Source organism: Chiloscyllium plagiosum, chromosome 1, assembly GCF_004010195.1.
Source record: "Chiloscyllium plagiosum isolate BGI_BamShark_2017 chromosome 1, ASM401019v2, whole genome shotgun sequence".
NCBI lineage: Eukaryota > Metazoa > Chordata > Chondrichthyes > Orectolobiformes > Hemiscylliidae > Chiloscyllium > Chiloscyllium plagiosum.
Window position 1 is genome coordinate 115,819,318 of NC_057710.1, and position 18,818 is coordinate 115,838,135.

The 18,818-nt window shown below is 39.8% G+C and overlaps 1 protein-coding gene across 1 annotated transcript in view; it reads left to right on the top strand.

Annotated features, from left to right (window-relative positions):
• bod1l1 (biorientation of chromosomes in cell division 1-like 1) overlaps positions 1–18,818 on the top strand; it is a 49,840-nt gene that overhangs the window by 21,556 nt on the left and 9,466 nt on the right. Inside the window, exons 9-14 of the mRNA XM_043700641.1 lie at positions 1,979–2,069; positions 2,625–7,377; positions 8,010–8,042; positions 8,413–8,486; positions 12,389–12,503; positions 12,637–12,766. Of these exons, the coding sequence (XP_043556576.1) occupies positions 1,979–2,069; positions 2,625–7,377; positions 8,010–8,042; positions 8,413–8,486; positions 12,389–12,503; positions 12,637–12,766 (5,196 nt within the window). The remainder of the gene's footprint in view (positions 1–1,978; positions 2,070–2,624; positions 7,378–8,009; positions 8,043–8,412; positions 8,487–12,388; positions 12,504–12,636; positions 12,767–18,818) is intronic.

The following is an 18,818-nucleotide window of genomic DNA, read 5'->3' on the forward strand; positions in this document are numbered from 1 at the left end:
TAAAATGCCTTTGGATTCTCCCTAATCCTTCCTGCCAAGCCTTTTTCGTGCCCCCTCCTGGCTCTCCTTAGACCATTTTTGAGCTCCTTCCTCGCCTGCTTGTAATCCTCTTGAGCTGAGCAAGACCCTTGCTTCCTCCACCTTACATAAGCTGCCTTCTTCCTTTTGACGAGAAGCTCCACCGCTCTCGTCATCCAAGGTTCCTTTATCTTACCCCTTCTTACCTGTCTCAGAGGAACACATTTGTGCATCACTCGCAACAACTGTTCCTTAAACAGTCTCTACATGTCTATAGTGCCCTTTCCAGCGAACAATTGCTCCTAGTCCATGCTTCCCAACTCACGTCTGATAGTATCATAGTTTCTTTTTCCCCAATTAAATATCCTCCCATTGTGCCTGCCTCTCTCCTCCATAGCTATGAAGAATGTGAGGCAGTTGTGGTCACTATCACCAAAATGCTCTCCCACTGCAAGAAATGGCACCTGCCCGGCTCATTGCCGAACACCAAGTCCAAAATGGCCTCTCCCCTCACCAGTCTGTCAACGTACTGAGTTAGGAAACCCTCCTGAACACACCTTACAAAAACAGCTCCTTCCAAACCATCTGCTCGAAGGAGGTTCAATCAATATTGGGAAAGTTAAAGTCACCCATTACAACAACTCTACTACATTCACACTTTTCCAAAATCTGCCGACCTATGCTTTCTTCAATCTCCCTGCTGCTATTGGGGGGCCTGTAGTAAACCCCTAATGAGGTGGCTGCTCCCTTACTATTCCTAATTTCCACCCATACTGACTCAGTCGGCAGACCCTCCTCGACAATGGTAACTTCTGTAGCTGATTAGCAGTGCTACACCCCCTCCTCTTTCTCCCCCCCCCCCCTCCCTATTCTTTTTAAATGTTCTAACCCTGGAACATCCAGCAACCATTCCTGCCCCTGAGAAACCCACGTCTCTGTTATGGCCACATCGTCATCATAGCACCAGGTACTGATCTATGGTCTAAGCTCATCACTATTATTCCTGATACTCCTTGCATTAAAGCAAACACACTTTAACCGATCCCTTGGTTCATTCCCAGGAAATTCCTTCCCACTGGCTGCGCTAACTCTTGCTATTGCCTCATCTCCATCAGCTCTCACCACCGGTATATAGCTCAGGTTCCCACCCCCCCGCCGTACTAGTTTAAATCCTCCTGAACAACTCGAGCAAACCTTCCACCCAGGGCATTGGTCCCCTTCTAGTTCAGGTGCAACCCATCCTTCATGTACAGGTCCCACCTTCCCCAGAAGGCATTTAATATTGTGCTGTTGCTGTTTACATTTGGGCAAGATTGTAATTGGAATATGATTAGATTAGATTACTTAGATTAGCTTACTTACAGTGTGGAAACAGGCCCTTCAGCCCAACAAGTCCACACCGACCCGCCGAAGCGCAACCCACCCTGACCCATTCCCCAACATTTACCCCTTCACCTAACACTATGGGCAATTTAGCATGGCCAATTCACCTAACCTGCACATTTTTGGATTGTGGGAGAAAACCGGAGCACCCAGAGGAAACCCACGCAGACACGGAAATGTGCAAACTCCACACAGAGTCACCTGAGGCGGGAAATGAACCCAGGTCTCTGGCGCTGTGAGGCAGCAGTCCTAACCACTGTGCCACCATGCCACCCATTATATGTAGAAGAACCTTAGAAATGCCTGAAGCTAATACAATTCCTATGCAAAATTGAATTGCAAACTTGTTGGATCTCTCCACAGTGGCTGACTGAACTACTGAGTGTTTTCAGTATTTTGTATGATTTGTTTTGATGTCTAGCATCTGCTTTTTATTTGATTTAATGACTGATAAGGCTATTTTTAAATCCCTCTATTTCAGGGCCCCCTTTGTTAAATTGCATCATTAAATGAAAAATGATCTGCCGATATTTGATTTCTTTTAGTCATAATGTTTTAACGTCACTTTTTTCTGCAGAACTCTATCAGAGGATCTTGTCTTGCATGAAGATCGGAAAAGAAAGCGTGCACAGCCAGAAGATTTTAAAGAGAGACAGATTAAAACGGAGGTAGTGTATGACAGCAAATTATCATTTAGCATATTTGAAATAATTAGTTTTACTGTAGTGTGTGACAGTTAACAATTATAATATTGCAGCTTAAATTAAATATGAAAATACATTCCTTGTATCAAGAATATATGTACTACAGGTCCTGACATTAAGTGCGAAAAGTTGTTTCGTTCTACAAAGTAGAAATTGATGATTGATTAGTTTAAAGGATAATGTATACTTACTACTGAAAATGGAGTGCATTACATGACATAAATTGAAGAAACATTTGAATTTTGATCTTTCTTGCTTTTGAAAGATTACTTCTATTGTCTTGTTTGTATGCAATAGAGTAATTCGGCCAGCTTCTTTGAACACTGATGCATAATCATTTTTCTGCACTATTATAGTTTGATCATTTAAAATAAGTAGTTTTCATTTCAATGCTAATCTTTATTATACTGTAAAAATTGGACAGGTAATTCCATTCAATTTAGTGTTTGTAAAAATTGAGCTGATTGCTTTGTTTCTTATAATTTAATTGTAAATTTCTGCTTTAAGTTTCTTTTTCAGAGCAAAGAAAAGGTGGTCGCTTCTTCTATTTTAAAAGATTCCAAGAGTGCATCACCCTCAGATGTACCATCAAAGCCGTTGAGGAGACTTTCAGAGTGTATTCAATTAAATGAGAGTAGAAATGAATTGAAAGTAGATCGTGAGCCTTGTCGAAAACAGCTAAGAAGAAATTCTTCCACTCAAGATTCGGATGTGGAAGCATTAAAAGTGACGGGAATTAATAAACTTAACTTTGAAACAGAAGGAAATATGAATGATAAAGAAGCATCGAAGCAGAAAGATAAAGAAGAAAGTGATGAGCAAGTGATCATGTCTAAGAGTGGTTCTGCAGACAACGTTCATATAGATATTGATCACAAGCTGAGGAACCCTTCAGAGGAGAAAGCTATTCCAAATTGCCTCCATGTTTTCGTATCAAAGACTGGCAACAAAACTTCAGTTTCTTCTAATTCTTCAGATTTGCCTGTAGTTGAACAGAGCCAAGATCTTAAACTGAAAGAGTACTCAAAAGTGAAGGAAGACAAAGGTGATGAAAAAGGGAAAGAAAAAAGACGTGATTCTGAAAGCTTCTTGTCAAAATCCAGGGACAATATACAAGAAGACACAAAAGGCCATGAGAAGAACAAAGAAAAGAGGAGTGATGCTGAAAGTGCTCGACCAAAATTCAAAGAAAACTTTCAAGAAGATCCTAATGCCAGTGAAAAGTTGAAAGAAAAACAGAATAATTCTGAAAGCCCTTACCCCAAATTACAGGGAAACACATATGAGTATGTTAAAAGCCATGAGAAAGGCAAAGAAAAGAAAAATGAAGCTGAGCAGATTCGAACAAAATTTAAAGAAAGTGTGCACGACGATAAAGGCAAGGAAAAGAGAAATGATTCTGAACGCTCTCGGTCACGATCTAAAGAAAGCTTGCAGGAAGATGCAAAAGGCAAAGAGAGGAGAAGTGATTCTAAAAGCTCTTGGTCAAAGTCCAGAGAGAGAGTGCAAGAAGATTCAAGAAGTCATGAGAAAGTGAAAGAGATTCAAAACACATCTGATAGCACTCAGTCAAAATCAAAGGAAAATTTTCAGGAAGATGTGAGGAGTAAAGAGAAGAGAAAGAATTTTGAAGATGCACGATTGAGGTCCAAGGAAGATTTGCATGATGATAGGCGTAATGAGAAGAGAATAGAAAGGAGACACAATTCTGAAAGCTCTCAGTCAAAATTGAAGGAATTAGTTGAAACTTCACGTTTGAAATCAAAGGACACCTTGGAAAGCACAAAGTCGAGATCGAAGGACTGCAATGAAAGCTCTCAATCAAGATCCAAGGACAGTATTGAAAGCTCACGATCTAAATCCAAGGATAGCAGTGAAAGCTCACGTTCAAAGTCAAAGGATGCTGTTGAAAGCTTAAAATCAAAATCCAAGGACAGCAATGAAAGCTTACACTCTAAATCCAAGGATAACATTGAAAGCTCGAGGTCAAAATCCAAAGACAGTGTTGAAAACGCCAGGTCAAAATCCAGGGACAGTGTTGAAAGCTTGCGGTCAAAACCCAGGGATGGCTTTGAAAGCTCGCGGTCAAAGTCCAGGGACAATATTGAAAGCTCATGGTCAAAATCAAAGGACAATACTGAAGGTTCAGCGTCTAAATCCAAGGACATTGCTGAAAACTCACGATCTAAACCGAAAGACAGTGCTGAAGGTCTGCGATCAAAATCCAAGGACTCCATTGAAGGCTTTGGGTTGAAATCCAAGGATTCTGTTGAAAACTCACAGTCAAAATCCAAGAGTGGCATAGAATACTCACGATCAAAATCCATGGATAGTGTAGAAAGCTCACGGTCAAAACCCAAGGACAATGCAGAAAGTTCGAGATCAAAACCCAAAGACAGTGGTGAAAGCTCGAGGTCAAAACCCAAGGACAACATTGAAAGCTCACGTTCCAAATCCAAGGATGGCATTGAGAGTTCTCGGTCAAAACCCAGAGACAGCTTTGAAAGCTTGCAGTCAAAATCCAAGGATAGTTGTGGGAGCTCACGGTCAAAATCCAAGGATAGCAGTGAGAGTTCACGGTCAAAACCAAAGAACAGCTGTGAAAGTTTGCGGTCAAAATCCAAGGACCATGTTGAAAACTCGCAGCCAAAACCCAAGGTTAGCATTGAAATTTCGCAGTCAAAATCAAAAGACAGCACTGAAAGCACACAGTCAGAGTCCAAGGACAATGTTGAAATCTCGCAGTCAAAATCCAAAGACAGCTCTGAAATCTCACGGTCAAAATCGAAAGACAGCTCTGAAATCTCACGGTCAAAATCAAAAGACAGCTCTGAAATCTCGCAGTCAAAATCAAAAGACAGCTCTGAAATCTCACGGTCAAAATCAAAAGGCAACTCTGAAATCTCACGGTCAGAATCAAAAGGTAGCTGTGAACTCTCGCGGTCAAAATCAAAAGACAGCTGTGAACTCTCGCGGTCAAAAGCAAAAGACAGCTCTGAAATCTCGCGCTCAGAATCAAAAGACAGCTCTGAAATCACGCAGTTAGAATCAAAAGACAGCTCTGAAATCTCGCAGTCAAAATCAAAAGACAGCTCTGAAATCTCGCGCTCAGAATCAAAAGACAGCTCTGAAATCTCGCAGTCAAAATCAAAAGACAGCTCTGAAATCTCGCGCTCAGAATCAAAAAATTGCTGTGAAATCTCAACATCAAAATCAAAAGACAACTCTGAAGGCTCGTGGTCAAAGTCGAGAGACAACTCTGAAAGCTCGCAGTCAAAATCAAGAGACAGCACTGAAAGCTCGAAGTCAAAATCAAGAGACTGCACTGAAAGCTCGAAGTCAAAATCAAGAGAATGCACTGAAAGCTCTCAGTCAAAGTCAAAGGACAATATTGAATGTAATCAGAAGGGAATGGAAGAAAGACATGACTCAGAAAATATTCAGTTAAAATCCAGAGATTCAGAGACATCACCATTAAAATCTAAGGAAAGGTTAGAGGCAGTCATTCAGTTTGAGAAAGCACAAAAGTGGCATAATTCTGAATTAGAGTTCAGAGAAACAGTATGGAATGATATCCAAGACAATGAAAAAGGAATGGAGAAGAAGCATGATTCTGTAAACACTTGGTCAAAACCCAAAGAACATTCAGAAAGCTCTCAATCAAAATTCAAGGAGAACTTGCAAGACAACATTCAAAGCAGTGATAAAGAAATTGAAAAAAGGCATGATTCAAAAAGCATGTATTTTGAGAAGTCCCGATCAAGGTCCAAGGAAGACTTGCAGGAAGGTGAAGTTAATAAGAACGTGGAGAAAATACATGATTTTGAAACTATTCAGTCAAAATCATGGGAACCTTTTCAACATTCATTGTTAAAATCTAAAGAACAGTCTGAAAGCTCTCGATCAAAATACGAAGAAAATTTGCCACAGGTTTCTCAAAACAGTGAGAAAGGAACAGACAAATGTATTTCTGAAAACATACAATATTTAAAATCCATGGAATACTCTGAAAGTTCTCGATCAAAAGAAGATCAAGAAAACATTCAAGACAGTGAAAAAGGCGAGGAAAGGAAAAATGATTTCCAATATATTTGGTCAGAGTCCAAAGAATATTCTGAAACTCTTCAAGAAAAGCCCCGAGGAAAAGCACAAAGCTGTGAGAATGAAGTAGAAAAGAAGGATAATTTTGAAAATGTTCGAACAGGATCGATGGATAAAATACAAAATAATCAAGGAATTGAAAAACTGAAAGAAAATGAGTCTCAAAATTACTTTTCCAAATCACCCGCAGTTAGCTATCAAGATACTCAAAACGGTGAAACAAAAAGTAAACTGGAAAACTTAGCTCCAGTGTCCAAAAAAAAAGTGAAATCTGCTCAAGGTATTGGAACTGAAGAAAGAAGTGAACCTGAGAATGATCAACCAGAATCTGAAGCGCACCTTCAGGAAGTTCTTGAAAGTAGTGAGACAGAGAAGAAAAATTATTCCAGAAGTTCAGAATCAAAATTAAAGGAACAGCAAATGAAAGATATTGACAAAACCGATGATACAGGGAAACATTCTGCAAACCTTACATCAAGTTCAAAGAAACAAGTACAAACTGATCAGAGTGCTGAAAAAGGAACTGGTACAGCAAGCTCCCAGTTAAAATCAGAAGAAAACATGGTGGATACACAAGTAATTGGACACAGTGACGCAGGAGATTTACTGGTGGAAACAGAGAAGTTTCTGAAAAGTGGAGACCAGTTAGAGGAGAGAAATGAAGCCTATAAAAGTGGAGCAAGTGAAGGCAGCCATTTGAAGGATGTGCTGAATGGTGATAAAGAGCAAAAATCTGTCCAAATCAGAACTGGTAATTGTAGTGCAGAATTGTTGCAAAAAGAGCAAACTGAGGACCCAACTCATAACCAAGCTGAAAGGATAAATGAGTTAAACATTCCTCTAAATGTGAAACAACAAGGCTTTCTACGTTCTCCTTATCAGACTATTTCTCCAGAAGCTCCAACATTAAATGATGCAAGTCTTCAACATCCAGCTGCAAGCAGAGCACAGTTTGTTCATTATAATCCTCCTTCACCAGCCACTCCAACACTTGATGAAAACTTCAGCAATGAGGCATCTTCTGGTTCCAAAAGTGTGGTTGAATCTTCTTTAGAAGATTCTGAAAAGCAAAAGGGTTGTACTTCAGCAAATATCAAAGAAGTTTTATGTAATGAACAGCAAGTTGAAGAATTGGAATCAAAATATGACCTGTTGAATGTGAAAAAACAAGGTAAGGAGAAAATGTACAATGATCCCTCATTGATTGGGTGACCAAGAATATTAAAAAACTCAATGTTAAAAATGCACTGAGAGTTTGGCTTTAGAGTTTTTGTATGGTGCAATCTGTTCAGAACCACTGATTTTCCTTCCCAATATTACAGGGGCAAGATTTCAACCAGTTCTCTCAGCTTTCTCAGTGGCAGTGTCTTGCTGTGCCTACAGGTTACCATTAAAAAAGGAACTACAAACCTGATAGTTGTGGAAAGCATTCACATTTTTCTCAAAATGTATTTCTCAACAGTGGAAAGCTTAGTGGTTTTGAAGTGATTTGATATGTCTACTATTGACTGCTCAAACTTTACCTAAGTTTGCGTTTTCGTCATGAATGTGTGTGTTGCTGGCAAGCCAGCATTTGATATCCATCTCTTATTGCCCTTGAGACGTTGGGGGTTGCTTTCTTGTACAATTACCTTCTGTTTGGTTCAGGTCCATCTATGGTGCTGCTGGAAAGGGAGTTTCAGCATTTGATTTTGCAAACATTGAAGGAACAGTGATATAGTTCCAAGTCAGGATGGTGTGTTGCTTGGAGGGAAATTTGCAGGTGGTGATATTCCCATGAGTCTGTTTCTATTGTCCTTCTAGGTGGTGGAGGTCATGAGTTTACAAGAAGCTTTGGTGAGTTGCTGCAGTGCAGATGGTATATAAGTACACGCTGCTGCCACCATGCATCAATCATGGAGAAAATTAATGTTTAACTTCGTGGATCAAGCCCTGTTTATTCTATTGTGTCCTGGATGTGCTTTTAAAGTTCATTGAAATTTAAAATCTGTACATATTACCATCCTATTGTGACAAAACAACTTCATGTTGATTAGATATGTATGAATAGACTTGGATATGAGTGAACAGAAATTGATATTTTTTTGCAGTGTTCCTGCAGGTAGCTGTTTTCTTTATGTGGATTTATGCCAATAAGAATGACAGAACTTGTAATACAAACTTGCGAAGAGTTTTCCTTACTAAATTTCTTTACCCATTCATGTAGAGTTGCCAGTTCAGCAGGATGTTGTATCAGAGATAATCACAAGTGCCAGTTGTGAGTGGAAAGATGAAGTTGCGGTAAGTAGCTTTATAGCAAGGGTACATGTTGCTGGAAAGTAAAATGTCAAATGGTTCAACTATCACTGGTGATTCTAGTGTGCTTCCTATTCCATGCCCTTCCCTTTCTGCTTTTGATATGGAACCTGGCATGTGTTCTGCTTACCTAATGGAATCCCTGACATTTAGTAACAAGTCATTTGTGAAAGCAACTTTCCATGATTTTGAAAAGCTGTAATAAACACCTCTTCCTGTGGGAGCAGTGCCAATTTTAAGGCTTTATAATTCAGTTTACTTTTGATTAAAAGGTGCTTTATTCAAATTGAAAAATAATGCTTCCTAATGAATAATAATTGCTTCCTTAGATATTCAGTTCAAATTTGTTAATTTGAATTTGCTATTCAATCCCAAATTTGCATTCAGACTTGTTTAAGCAGGCTTGGAGCAGCTTATGTACCAGGGCAATGTAATCTCACCTTGTACAAGATGGTGAATGAATTCACCAAATAACTTGACACCCTTGACCGTATTTCCATGTGTTAGCATCAAGATATAACATTCTTAAATTGCTGTCTCATAATCCAGTTTGCTTCCAAACAAAATGCTAACTTTTGTGAACAAAATGTTTTCAGGTGAGAGAAGACCTGAGTTAAAAAACTGTGATGGTTTGTAGTAACATGCAAAAGAATGGGGTGGGTAATGGTTGAAAGAAAGCTCTAAAGTTTGGAAATTCCCCTAGCAACACTTTTTTTTCACAATGTTGTTTTGTGTCTGTATTTCCCACAAAATAAGAAATCATATAATAGTGCTGCTTTTTTTGAGGGACTGTAGTCACTTTGTTGAAAACATATCTTAAGTCTGAAAAGTCATGTTGACATTTAACAACTGTGGGACTTACACCAAAACCCCTGAAAGAATAAGGCCAAAAGAAAGTGCCTGCAGTGAAGAGAATAATCTACTAGAAATTGCTTTCACAATTGTAAATTCAACTCGCCAGCTCCGTTTGACTATCATGGATTTCACATAGGTACAGTTAGTCAATACTGGTTTGATGAGCAGGCAATGATAGTGAGGCAGCCTACATCAAAGGAATGATTCCAATTTTTATTGTTGTCTCTGGCAACACTGCATTCATTTCTCATTTCTAACTAGTGAATCTGATAGCTAAACCGAGATCGAATGCATTCACGGTCAACCACAGAGTAAATCCAAATTGCACGTAGAATAGACAGGAAAAGTAGGTGATTATATTATATTATAATATAAAAAGTATATTAAAGAGCTAGTTGAGTTTTTAAGTTAGTATACCATTATTCACAGTCATGTTTCTGATAGTAGCCTGCAATTTATCAAATTATGCTTGACCAAGAAGTGACTGGTGTGTTTCTGGCTGATAACACAAAGTATTACATAATATTGTAAAGTGAACTTCTGCATTAGAAGCATGTATACTGCTCAAGTGTTCTTATTTAGCAGGTATGAACTTTGCTCACTGGCTAGCATTTATTGTCCATCCCAAGTTACCGTTGAGAGGATAGTAGTAAAGTGTTTTCTTCAAACCACTGCGGTCCATTTGGTGTAGGTGCACTCTCAATGCTGTTAGGGAGAGAGTTCCAGGATTTTGACCTGAAAGTATAGATCACATTGCTTTTGCTGATTTGGTCAATTTTTTTCAAAGAAAAAATAGTATTTCTCCTATGTTCTGTACTCATTAACATTAAGTAGTTCACATGATTGGAATTCTAAATGATTGATTTTTTAAAAATGTCTTGAATTAACCAAAGCCTTTATTATAGTCTAGATTGTAGCCTTTATTACAATATTTAATCTGTGAATGTCCATTTTATTCCCTGACTGCATTATCTTTCCTAGTATGGAAGGTTTGGAGCTGCACACCCTACTCCCAGCATTGGTCGAATGTGTAAATTCAAAGTACGACTTAGAATCCTATCAGCTTTATTTTAGTCTTTTCAAAGGAGTACTTTCTTTCACTTTCCTATTTCTATTAATTCTTGTTGTTAGCAATGCTAACATTTGGTATTTAATTTGGTACTGCTGAACCTTAATAATGTCTATGGCCAAATCATTTATGGCAATGGAAAGCAAGTTGTTAGTGGTGCAGACAAATCCAAGTCCATTCAGGTACTTGCCATTCAGAGTATCTATACCTCATCTTTGCAAGCGCAATTAGCCTTGTCCCAGTCTTCTGACTTGCTTCTATATGTAGATCCACTTCTTAGTCCCTAATTGTACCTGTAATCAAATATTTTCTGTCCTGGAAGTCTCAAGTACTGTAACAGGCAACCACCCATTCTCCTTCGATCACAATTTTTCATGATTACTGTATTTCAGGGAAGATATGTTACTCAGTGACACCCACTTTTTAAAATTCAGAAAATATGAAAGTTAAACAGTATACTTGTGTGCTGCCTTCTCCTTACTATTTGTGGACTGATTCTAGGGATGGTAGGACCTGTGTCTGAGAAGAGAATGAATCAGTTAGCATGATATTTGGTAGAGTTCAGAAGAGTGAAAGGGTAATCTTAGAAACCTATAAAATTCTAACATGACTAGGTGGGGTCGATACAGGAAGATGTTTCCCAATGACAGCGGGATCCAGAACCAGGGGTCAAAATTTAAGGATACAGGGTAAGTCGTTTAGGACTGAGATGAGAACTTTCTTCAGCCAGACAGTGATGAGTTTTTGGAATTTGTGATCAGAAAGCAGTAAAGGCCAAAACATTGTATGATTTCAAGAAGGTAAAGCACTTGAAGCTAAGGTGATCAAAGGGTATGAAGGAAAGTGGATGATCAGCAGTAACCATAATGAATGGCAGAGCTGACTAAAAGGGTTGAATGGTGTACTTCTCATATTTTCTTTGTTTCTGTGCATATGCCAGTGCATCTCTTATTTCACCGCTCGCCAACAAGTGCTTAAGCAAAGATACCTTTACCCAGCATTGTCTGTATAAATTGTCCCTCTCTCCACAAAGAAATGCAGTTCTTGATCACTGTTAAGTAGCACAAATTGCTTGATTCTGAATTTGTATTAATTGTAATTACCAGCTAGACCCAGATAATCTAACAATTAGGAAGGTCTCTTTCATTGAACATAATTCATTTTGTTTTATAGATATTTGCTTTGTAAGTTTAGATCCAGTAACCTGCAATCTGGAACAACTTAAACTGGTTTTCTATTCACATTGCTTCAGTCTATCTCAGTGTGTTGTACATTGAATAAAACAGGACAAAATCAGCCTTAAACTAGCACTGTCAAGGGATAAGCGATTTGCTGTATGATGTAAGAGGCTATGTTAATTTGTTTCAGTAAAATACATGAAATATTAGGTCTGAAAGCTTTTTTTAATGTTGTGATTTCACGTGAATTTTTTTGGCCAAGCGTTGATTTTATTTCTACTTCCAAGTACCTCTGTCCCTCTTTTTCCAATTTTCATCCTCCTGAATGCTCTAATACAAGCTGGAATATGATTTGATTGTTAATGACAGCTATCCCTTGTGTCACTAAAGTAACCACTTTACTTGGATACCTACACAATGAATGTAGGCAGGCTATTCAGCTGCTAATTTAAATTCTCTTCACCTAGCATTTATACCTATGCACTGCTGGTATGTTTGCTATATAAACTCATTAAAATTGTTCCTTCAAATAAAGAATACTTGGGAGTTTTGGATCAAATACTATCAATGCTTTTCACAATTAATTGCATTTGTGTGCCAGTTCTATAGGCAAAACACTGCATTGTAACAATTACAGTTCCTAATTAATATGCTATGTATATGTTGTACAGGTGAATATTTTGAGGACTCTGGAAGGATGGTACTAAATTTTCTGCTCAGGTGTATAATCTTGCTTTAAAAAAATCAAATGCAATGTGATAATATAAGTTTTCCTCCCAATGTAGGAGGAGCAATCTGTTAAAGGTGCTGAAGAGCAAAGTTCCTGTCAGAGAGAAAGAAAACCCAAGCGCTCATGCTCTCCAGTAGAAAATCTCTCGAAGCGAAGGCATCTTCATTCAGGTATGTATCGACCAATCTCGGTTTAACATTTTTCATACTGTGGTCACTTTTCAAATTAAAGACATCTTCTAATAGTTCGGTCTTTAGATACCAATACTAATGCATTTTCATGCTGTGTTATTAATGCCATTAGAGGAGAAAAATACAATAGAGGAAGAAATGCACAAACCCCATTCAGAAGCTGCACCAGTTCAAGAACAAGATACAGAAAAACCAACACAATCTCGAGGCAAAATTGCTACCAAGCTTGAAGAAAGAACAAGGTGATTTCCTGCTTTATAACTGACAATTTAAAGAGGTACACTTTTTGAAAAAAGAAATATTCAATTATTGTATCTTTCCATAGACTTTGTCCATTTCTAGTATTAAAACTAAGGTAACCTCCTAATAGCAGCACTTAGATTAAAAATTGTACAATTACACCTAGTCCTTTCTTCAAATTATCGGTTTTATGAAGTGAATAGTATGAGAAGTTGATGTATTTTACTTTAAGGGCCCTCAACCAGAAAGGCATATAATGAATTGAAAGGCACTTAACAGATCAGTAGAGGTTTCCCTTGGCTTTCACAATACAAGACCATAAGATGTAGGAACAGAGAAGGTCATTCGGCTCATCAATTCTGCTCCACCATTCAATGAGATGATGGCTGATCTGATAATCCTCAATTCCACTTTCCTAACTTATTACCATCACCTTTGATTGCCTTATTAATTGAAAATCTGTCTTTCTCAGCCTTGAATATACGTAACGAGCCAGCCTTTACAGACCTCTGTAGTAAAGAGTTCCACAGATTCACCATCTTTTGAGAAAAAATTCATCCTTATCTGTTTTATGTGGGTGATCCCTTATTCTGAAAAAATGCTTCTGGTCTTAAACTCTCCCACAAAGGGAAACAACCTTTCTGCCTCTAACCTATCAAGTCCCCGAGGTCGCCCTCATCTTTCTAAATACCAATGAGTATGGGCCCAACCTATTCAAATTCACCTCTTAAGACAGTCCTTCTGTATCTGGTATCAGCCCAGTGAACCTTCTGTGCACTGTCTCTTAGGCTAGGATATCTTCCCTTAGATAATGAGCCCAAAACGGTTTACAGTCTTCCAGTTATAATCTGACTGATACCTTGTGTAGTTTTAACACAACTTCCCTACTTTAAAACTCCATTTCTTTTGAAATAAAGACTAACATTCCATTTACCTTCCTTAGTACATGCTGAACTCTGCAGCTTTTCTCTATTAAAAATAATCAGCTCTTCGATTTTTCCAGCCGAAGTGCATAACTTCACATTTTCCTGCATTATAGTCTGTCTGCCAAGGTTTTGCCCAATTGCTTAATCGGTTTATACCCCTGTGCAGACTCTTTGTCATCCTCATCAGTTGCCTTCTCACCAACTTCTGTGTCATCCAAAAACCTAGCTATAGTACATTCACTTTCTGCATCCAAGTCATTAATATATATTTAAATAATTGTGGCCCAGCACTGATCTCTGGCACTCCACATGTTGCCATCCTGAAAGTACTCCTCTTATTCCAACTCTGTCTTCTATTAGTAAGCTAATCCTTTATCCATGATAATACACTACTCCAACACTATGGGCTGTTATCTTATTAAGAAGCCTAATGTGTGGTACCTATCCCCCACCCTTGGGAAAAGACTTGGGCTAGTCACCCTATCCATGCTCCCCATGATTTTATAAACTGTGTAAAGTCACCCCTCGGTCTCTGATCTTCCAGGAAAGATTGCTCCAGCCTGTTCAGCATCTTCTCCCTAGCGAAGAGAAAATGAGGTCTGCAGATGCTGGAGATCAGAGATGGAAATGTGTTGCTGGAAAAGCGCAGCAGGTCAGGCAGCATCTAGGGTACAGGTGCCCGAAACGTCGATTCTCCTGTTCCCTAGATGCTGCCTGACCTGCTGCGCTTTTCCAGCAACACATTTCCATCTCATCATCTTCTCCCTAGCTCAAACCCTCCAATCCCGAAAATCTTGTCAATCTTTACTAAGCCTTTCAAGTTTCACAACATCCTTCCTAAAGCTGGAAGACCAGAACTGAACACAGAACTCCAAAAGTAGCCGAACCAATGTCTTGTACAGCTGCAAATGACCTCCCAACTCCTACACTCGATGCTCTGACCAATAAAGGAAAACATATCTAACACTTTCTTCACTACCCTATCTACCTGCAATTGCACTTTCAAGGAACTGAATAGACATTCCAAGGTCTCATTTTGTTTAGCAACACTCCCCAGGACTTTAACATTAAGTGTATAAGTCCTGCCCTAATTTGCCTTTCCAAAATGCAGCACATATATCTAAATTAAACTCCATCTGCCATTCCTTGGCCCATTGGCCCTGTTAAGACGGACCCGGAGGGTCCCGTCTTTGCGTGTTCTTTTGGAAGGAGAGACTCACACTGGCAACTATGATTAGACGCAGACAGCAGTTTATTCACAGAATCTTAACTGGTACAACGAATCTACAAGCATGCATTCGTTGGAGAAGGCGTTCTGCCTTCCCGTTCAAAGTTGACACAATTATACTTCGCGCTGCCTGGAGTCCCCGGTCAGTTCGCCTTCCCCATTGGTCCATTCATCTGCGCGCGCTGGGGATCCGTCCTCCTATTGGCCGCATCGAAGTGCCTGTCCAGCTCCTGCTGTGCTTGACAATGGCTCAGCCATCCCCGGGAGCGGTTCCAATCCCGTATTCAATAGTTCATTGTTTCAAGGAATTACTATGCATCTGACAGGCTAGCCATTTTCAATAGTTTCAGTTTAACTAAATTGACAATTACACTTACCAACTTTAGACTTAAATAGAGCCATTCACACTCAATAGTTACAGGTTCCGATAGAGCAATTCACACTTGTCTGACAGTTAAGATTCCGATCGGTTTCTTTATTAATCCCGAGTTTCGATGGGGCAATTGATACTGGCTGGTATTTACAGGCTCCAAGATTTAATTAACATTATGCATATCCCTTACAAGCTCCAGCAGTCATGCAATCGCCTGCAGCAGCTCGCTTGGCTGTTGTTAACCATTTCAGGGCTGGAAGTGTCACCCTCCCTAGCCCTACATTAAACACCGCAGTGAAATCTCCCCAACAGCCCATATGATCAAGATCCCATTGTACTCTTGAGGTAATCTTCGCTGTCCACACTTCCAATTTTGGTGTAATCTGCAAGCTTACTATCCATACCTCCTATGTTCACATTCAAATCATTTATATAAATAACAAAAACAATGCACCCAGCACTGATCCTTGTGGCACAAGGCTCCAGTTTGAAAAGCAATCCTCCACCACCACCACCCTCTGTCTTGTACCTTTGAGTCAGTTCTGTATCCAAATAGTTAGATCTCCCTGTATTCCATGTGATCTACCATAAGGAACCTTTGTTGAGCGCCTTACTGGAGTCCATATAGGTCACATCCACCTCTCTGCCCTCATCAATCTTCTAAAAAACCTAATCAAGTTAGTGAGACATGATTTCCCACACACGCAGCCATGTTTACTATCTCTAATCAGTCCTTGCATTTCCAAATGCATGTAAATCCTGTTCCTCAAGATTCCCTCCATTAACTTGCCCACCACCGATGTCAGGCTCACTGGTCTAAAGTTCCCTGGCTTTTCCTTACCATCTTTTTTTAAATAGTGGCACAACGTTAGACAACTTCCAGTCTTCCAGCACCTCACCTGTGGCTATCGATGATGCAAATATCTCAGCATGGGGCCCAGCAATCTCTTCCCTAGGCTCCCACAGAGTTCCAGAATACATATGATCAGGTGCTGGGAATTTATCAACTTTTGTTTTAAGATATCCAGCACCACCGCCTTTAAAATGGACATTTATCTTTTCACGTTCTATATTTTCCATATCCTTTCCACAATAAACACTGATGTAAAATACTCGTTTAGTATCTCACCCATCTCCTGCAGTTCCACACATAGGCAGCCTTGCTGATCTTTAAGGGGCCCTATTCTATCCCTATTAACCTCTTTGTCCTTAATGTATTGTAGAATCCCTTTGGATTCTCCATAACTCTATTTGTTAAAGCTATTTCATGTCCCTATTTGCCCTCCTGATTTTCCTCTTAAGCGTAATCCTACTGCCTTTTTCTCGGGATTCACTCGATCCCTTCTGTCTATATCTTTTTCTTGACCAAAACCACAATTTCTCTAATCATCCAGCATTCCCTACACCCACCAGCCTTGCCCTTCACCCTAACAGAAACATACTCTCTGGACTCTTGTTATCTCTTTTTGAAGGCTTCCCATTTTCCAGCCTTCTGTTTACCTGTGAACATCTGCCCCCAGTCAGCTTTTGAAAGTTTTTGCCTAATGCCGTCAAAATTGGCCTTCCTCCAATTTACAACTTTAACGTTTAGATCCAATCTATCCTTTTATATCACTATTTTAAAAGCTAATAGAATTATGGTCAGTGACCCCAAAGTGCTCCCACCCCCTGGCACTTCCGTCACCTACGCTGCCTTCTTTCCCAAGAGTAGGTCAAGTTTTGCACCTTCTCTGATGGGTGCATTCACATATTGAATCAGAAAATTTTCTTCTACATGCTAAACAATTTCTCTCCATCCAAGTCCTTAACACTATGGCCGTCCAGTCTGTGTATGGAAAGTTAAAATCCCATACCATAACCACCCTATTATTCTCATAGATAACTGAGTTCTCCTTGCAAATTTGTTTCTCAATCTCTTGCTGACTATTGGGGGATTTATAGTACTATTCCATTAAGGTGATCATTCCTTTCTTAGTTCCACCCAAATAACTTGCCTGCATATATTCTCAGGAATATCCTCCCTAAGTACAGAAGTATTGTTATCCTTAATCAAAAACACCATCCCCCTCCGCTTTCTGTCCTTCCTGTAGCATCTGTACCCTGAAACATTAAGCTGCCACTCTTGTCCATCCCTGAGCCATGTCTCTGTAATTGCTATGATATCCTAGCCCTGTGTTCGCAATCATGCCCTCACCTCATCTGCCTTACCTGATAGGCCTTTTGCATTGAAGTTTCATTTAACAGACCTACCTCATTCTCTGCTTTGTTTCAAACTGTTTGACTTACTCTTTTCCCAACTGTATCAGTCTCAGACTGCTGTCTTTCCTCACCATCTCCCTGGGTCCCAAACCCCACACCACACCCACCCCACCCACTAGTTTAAATCCTCCTGAGCAACTGTAGCAAATCTCTCCACCAGTATATTAGTCCCCTTCCAATTCAGGTGCCCTTCATATACAGGTCACTTCTATCCCAGAGAGATTCCAGTGGTCCAAAAATGTAAATCCTTCTCGCCTGCCCCAGCTCCTGAGCAATGGATTTATCTGCTCTGTCCTCCTATTCCTACCCTCACTAACTTGTGGCACTGGGATTAATCCAGATATTACTATCTTCAAGGATCTCCTTTTGAAATTCCTGCCTGACCTCCTCTATTCTGTCCTCAGAATCTCATCCTTATCTCTTCCTGTGTTGTTAGTTCCAGTGTGTGCAATGAGCTCCCACTGGTCCATCTCGCCTTTAAGAATATTTTGCACCCTTTCTGAGATATCCTTGATCCTGGCATCAGGGAGGCAACACACCATTCATGTATCACTGTTGCTGCAGAAGCATCTGTTTGTGTCTCTGACTAGAGAGTTCCCCTACCACAATCGACCACTTGGAATGTAGCATACCCTTCATAACATTAGAGCCAGTCTTGGTACCAGAAACCTGGCTATCATAGCTACATTCCCTGAGAGTCTTTCACCCACTACATTTCCCAAAGGAGCATCCTTCAGAAATCTGAGCTTGTCATGCTGATTCATGATTAGTTTTTGCAACAAAATGTCAATTCTTCCATTTTGGCCTTAGTTGCATAGGTGACCTTTAGTTAAATAGATGAGCACCTTCATGGAATTAATTGTGATCAGTTGGGTATGAAAGGATTAGTTGTCTGTGCTAATGCTAGGATTTTCACAGTAGCATCACATAAAACTGTTATGACTAGGACCTTGTATCATACCTGATATTCAGGCTATAAAGGGATTTGGGGGAGAGTGGTGCTGGAAAAACACAGTTCAGGCATCATCCAAGAAGCAGGAAAATCACGTTTCGGGCAAAAGCCCTTCATCAGGGATACAGGCAGAGTGTCTGAAGGGTGGAGAGATAAATGAGAGGAGGGTGGGGAGAAAGTAGCATAAAGTACTATAGGTGAGTGGGGGTGGGGATGAAGGTGATAGGTCAGGGAGGAGGGTGGGGAAGGTAGCAAAGAGTACAATGGGTGGATGGGGGTGGGATGAAGGTGATAGGTCAGAGAGGAGGGTGGAGTG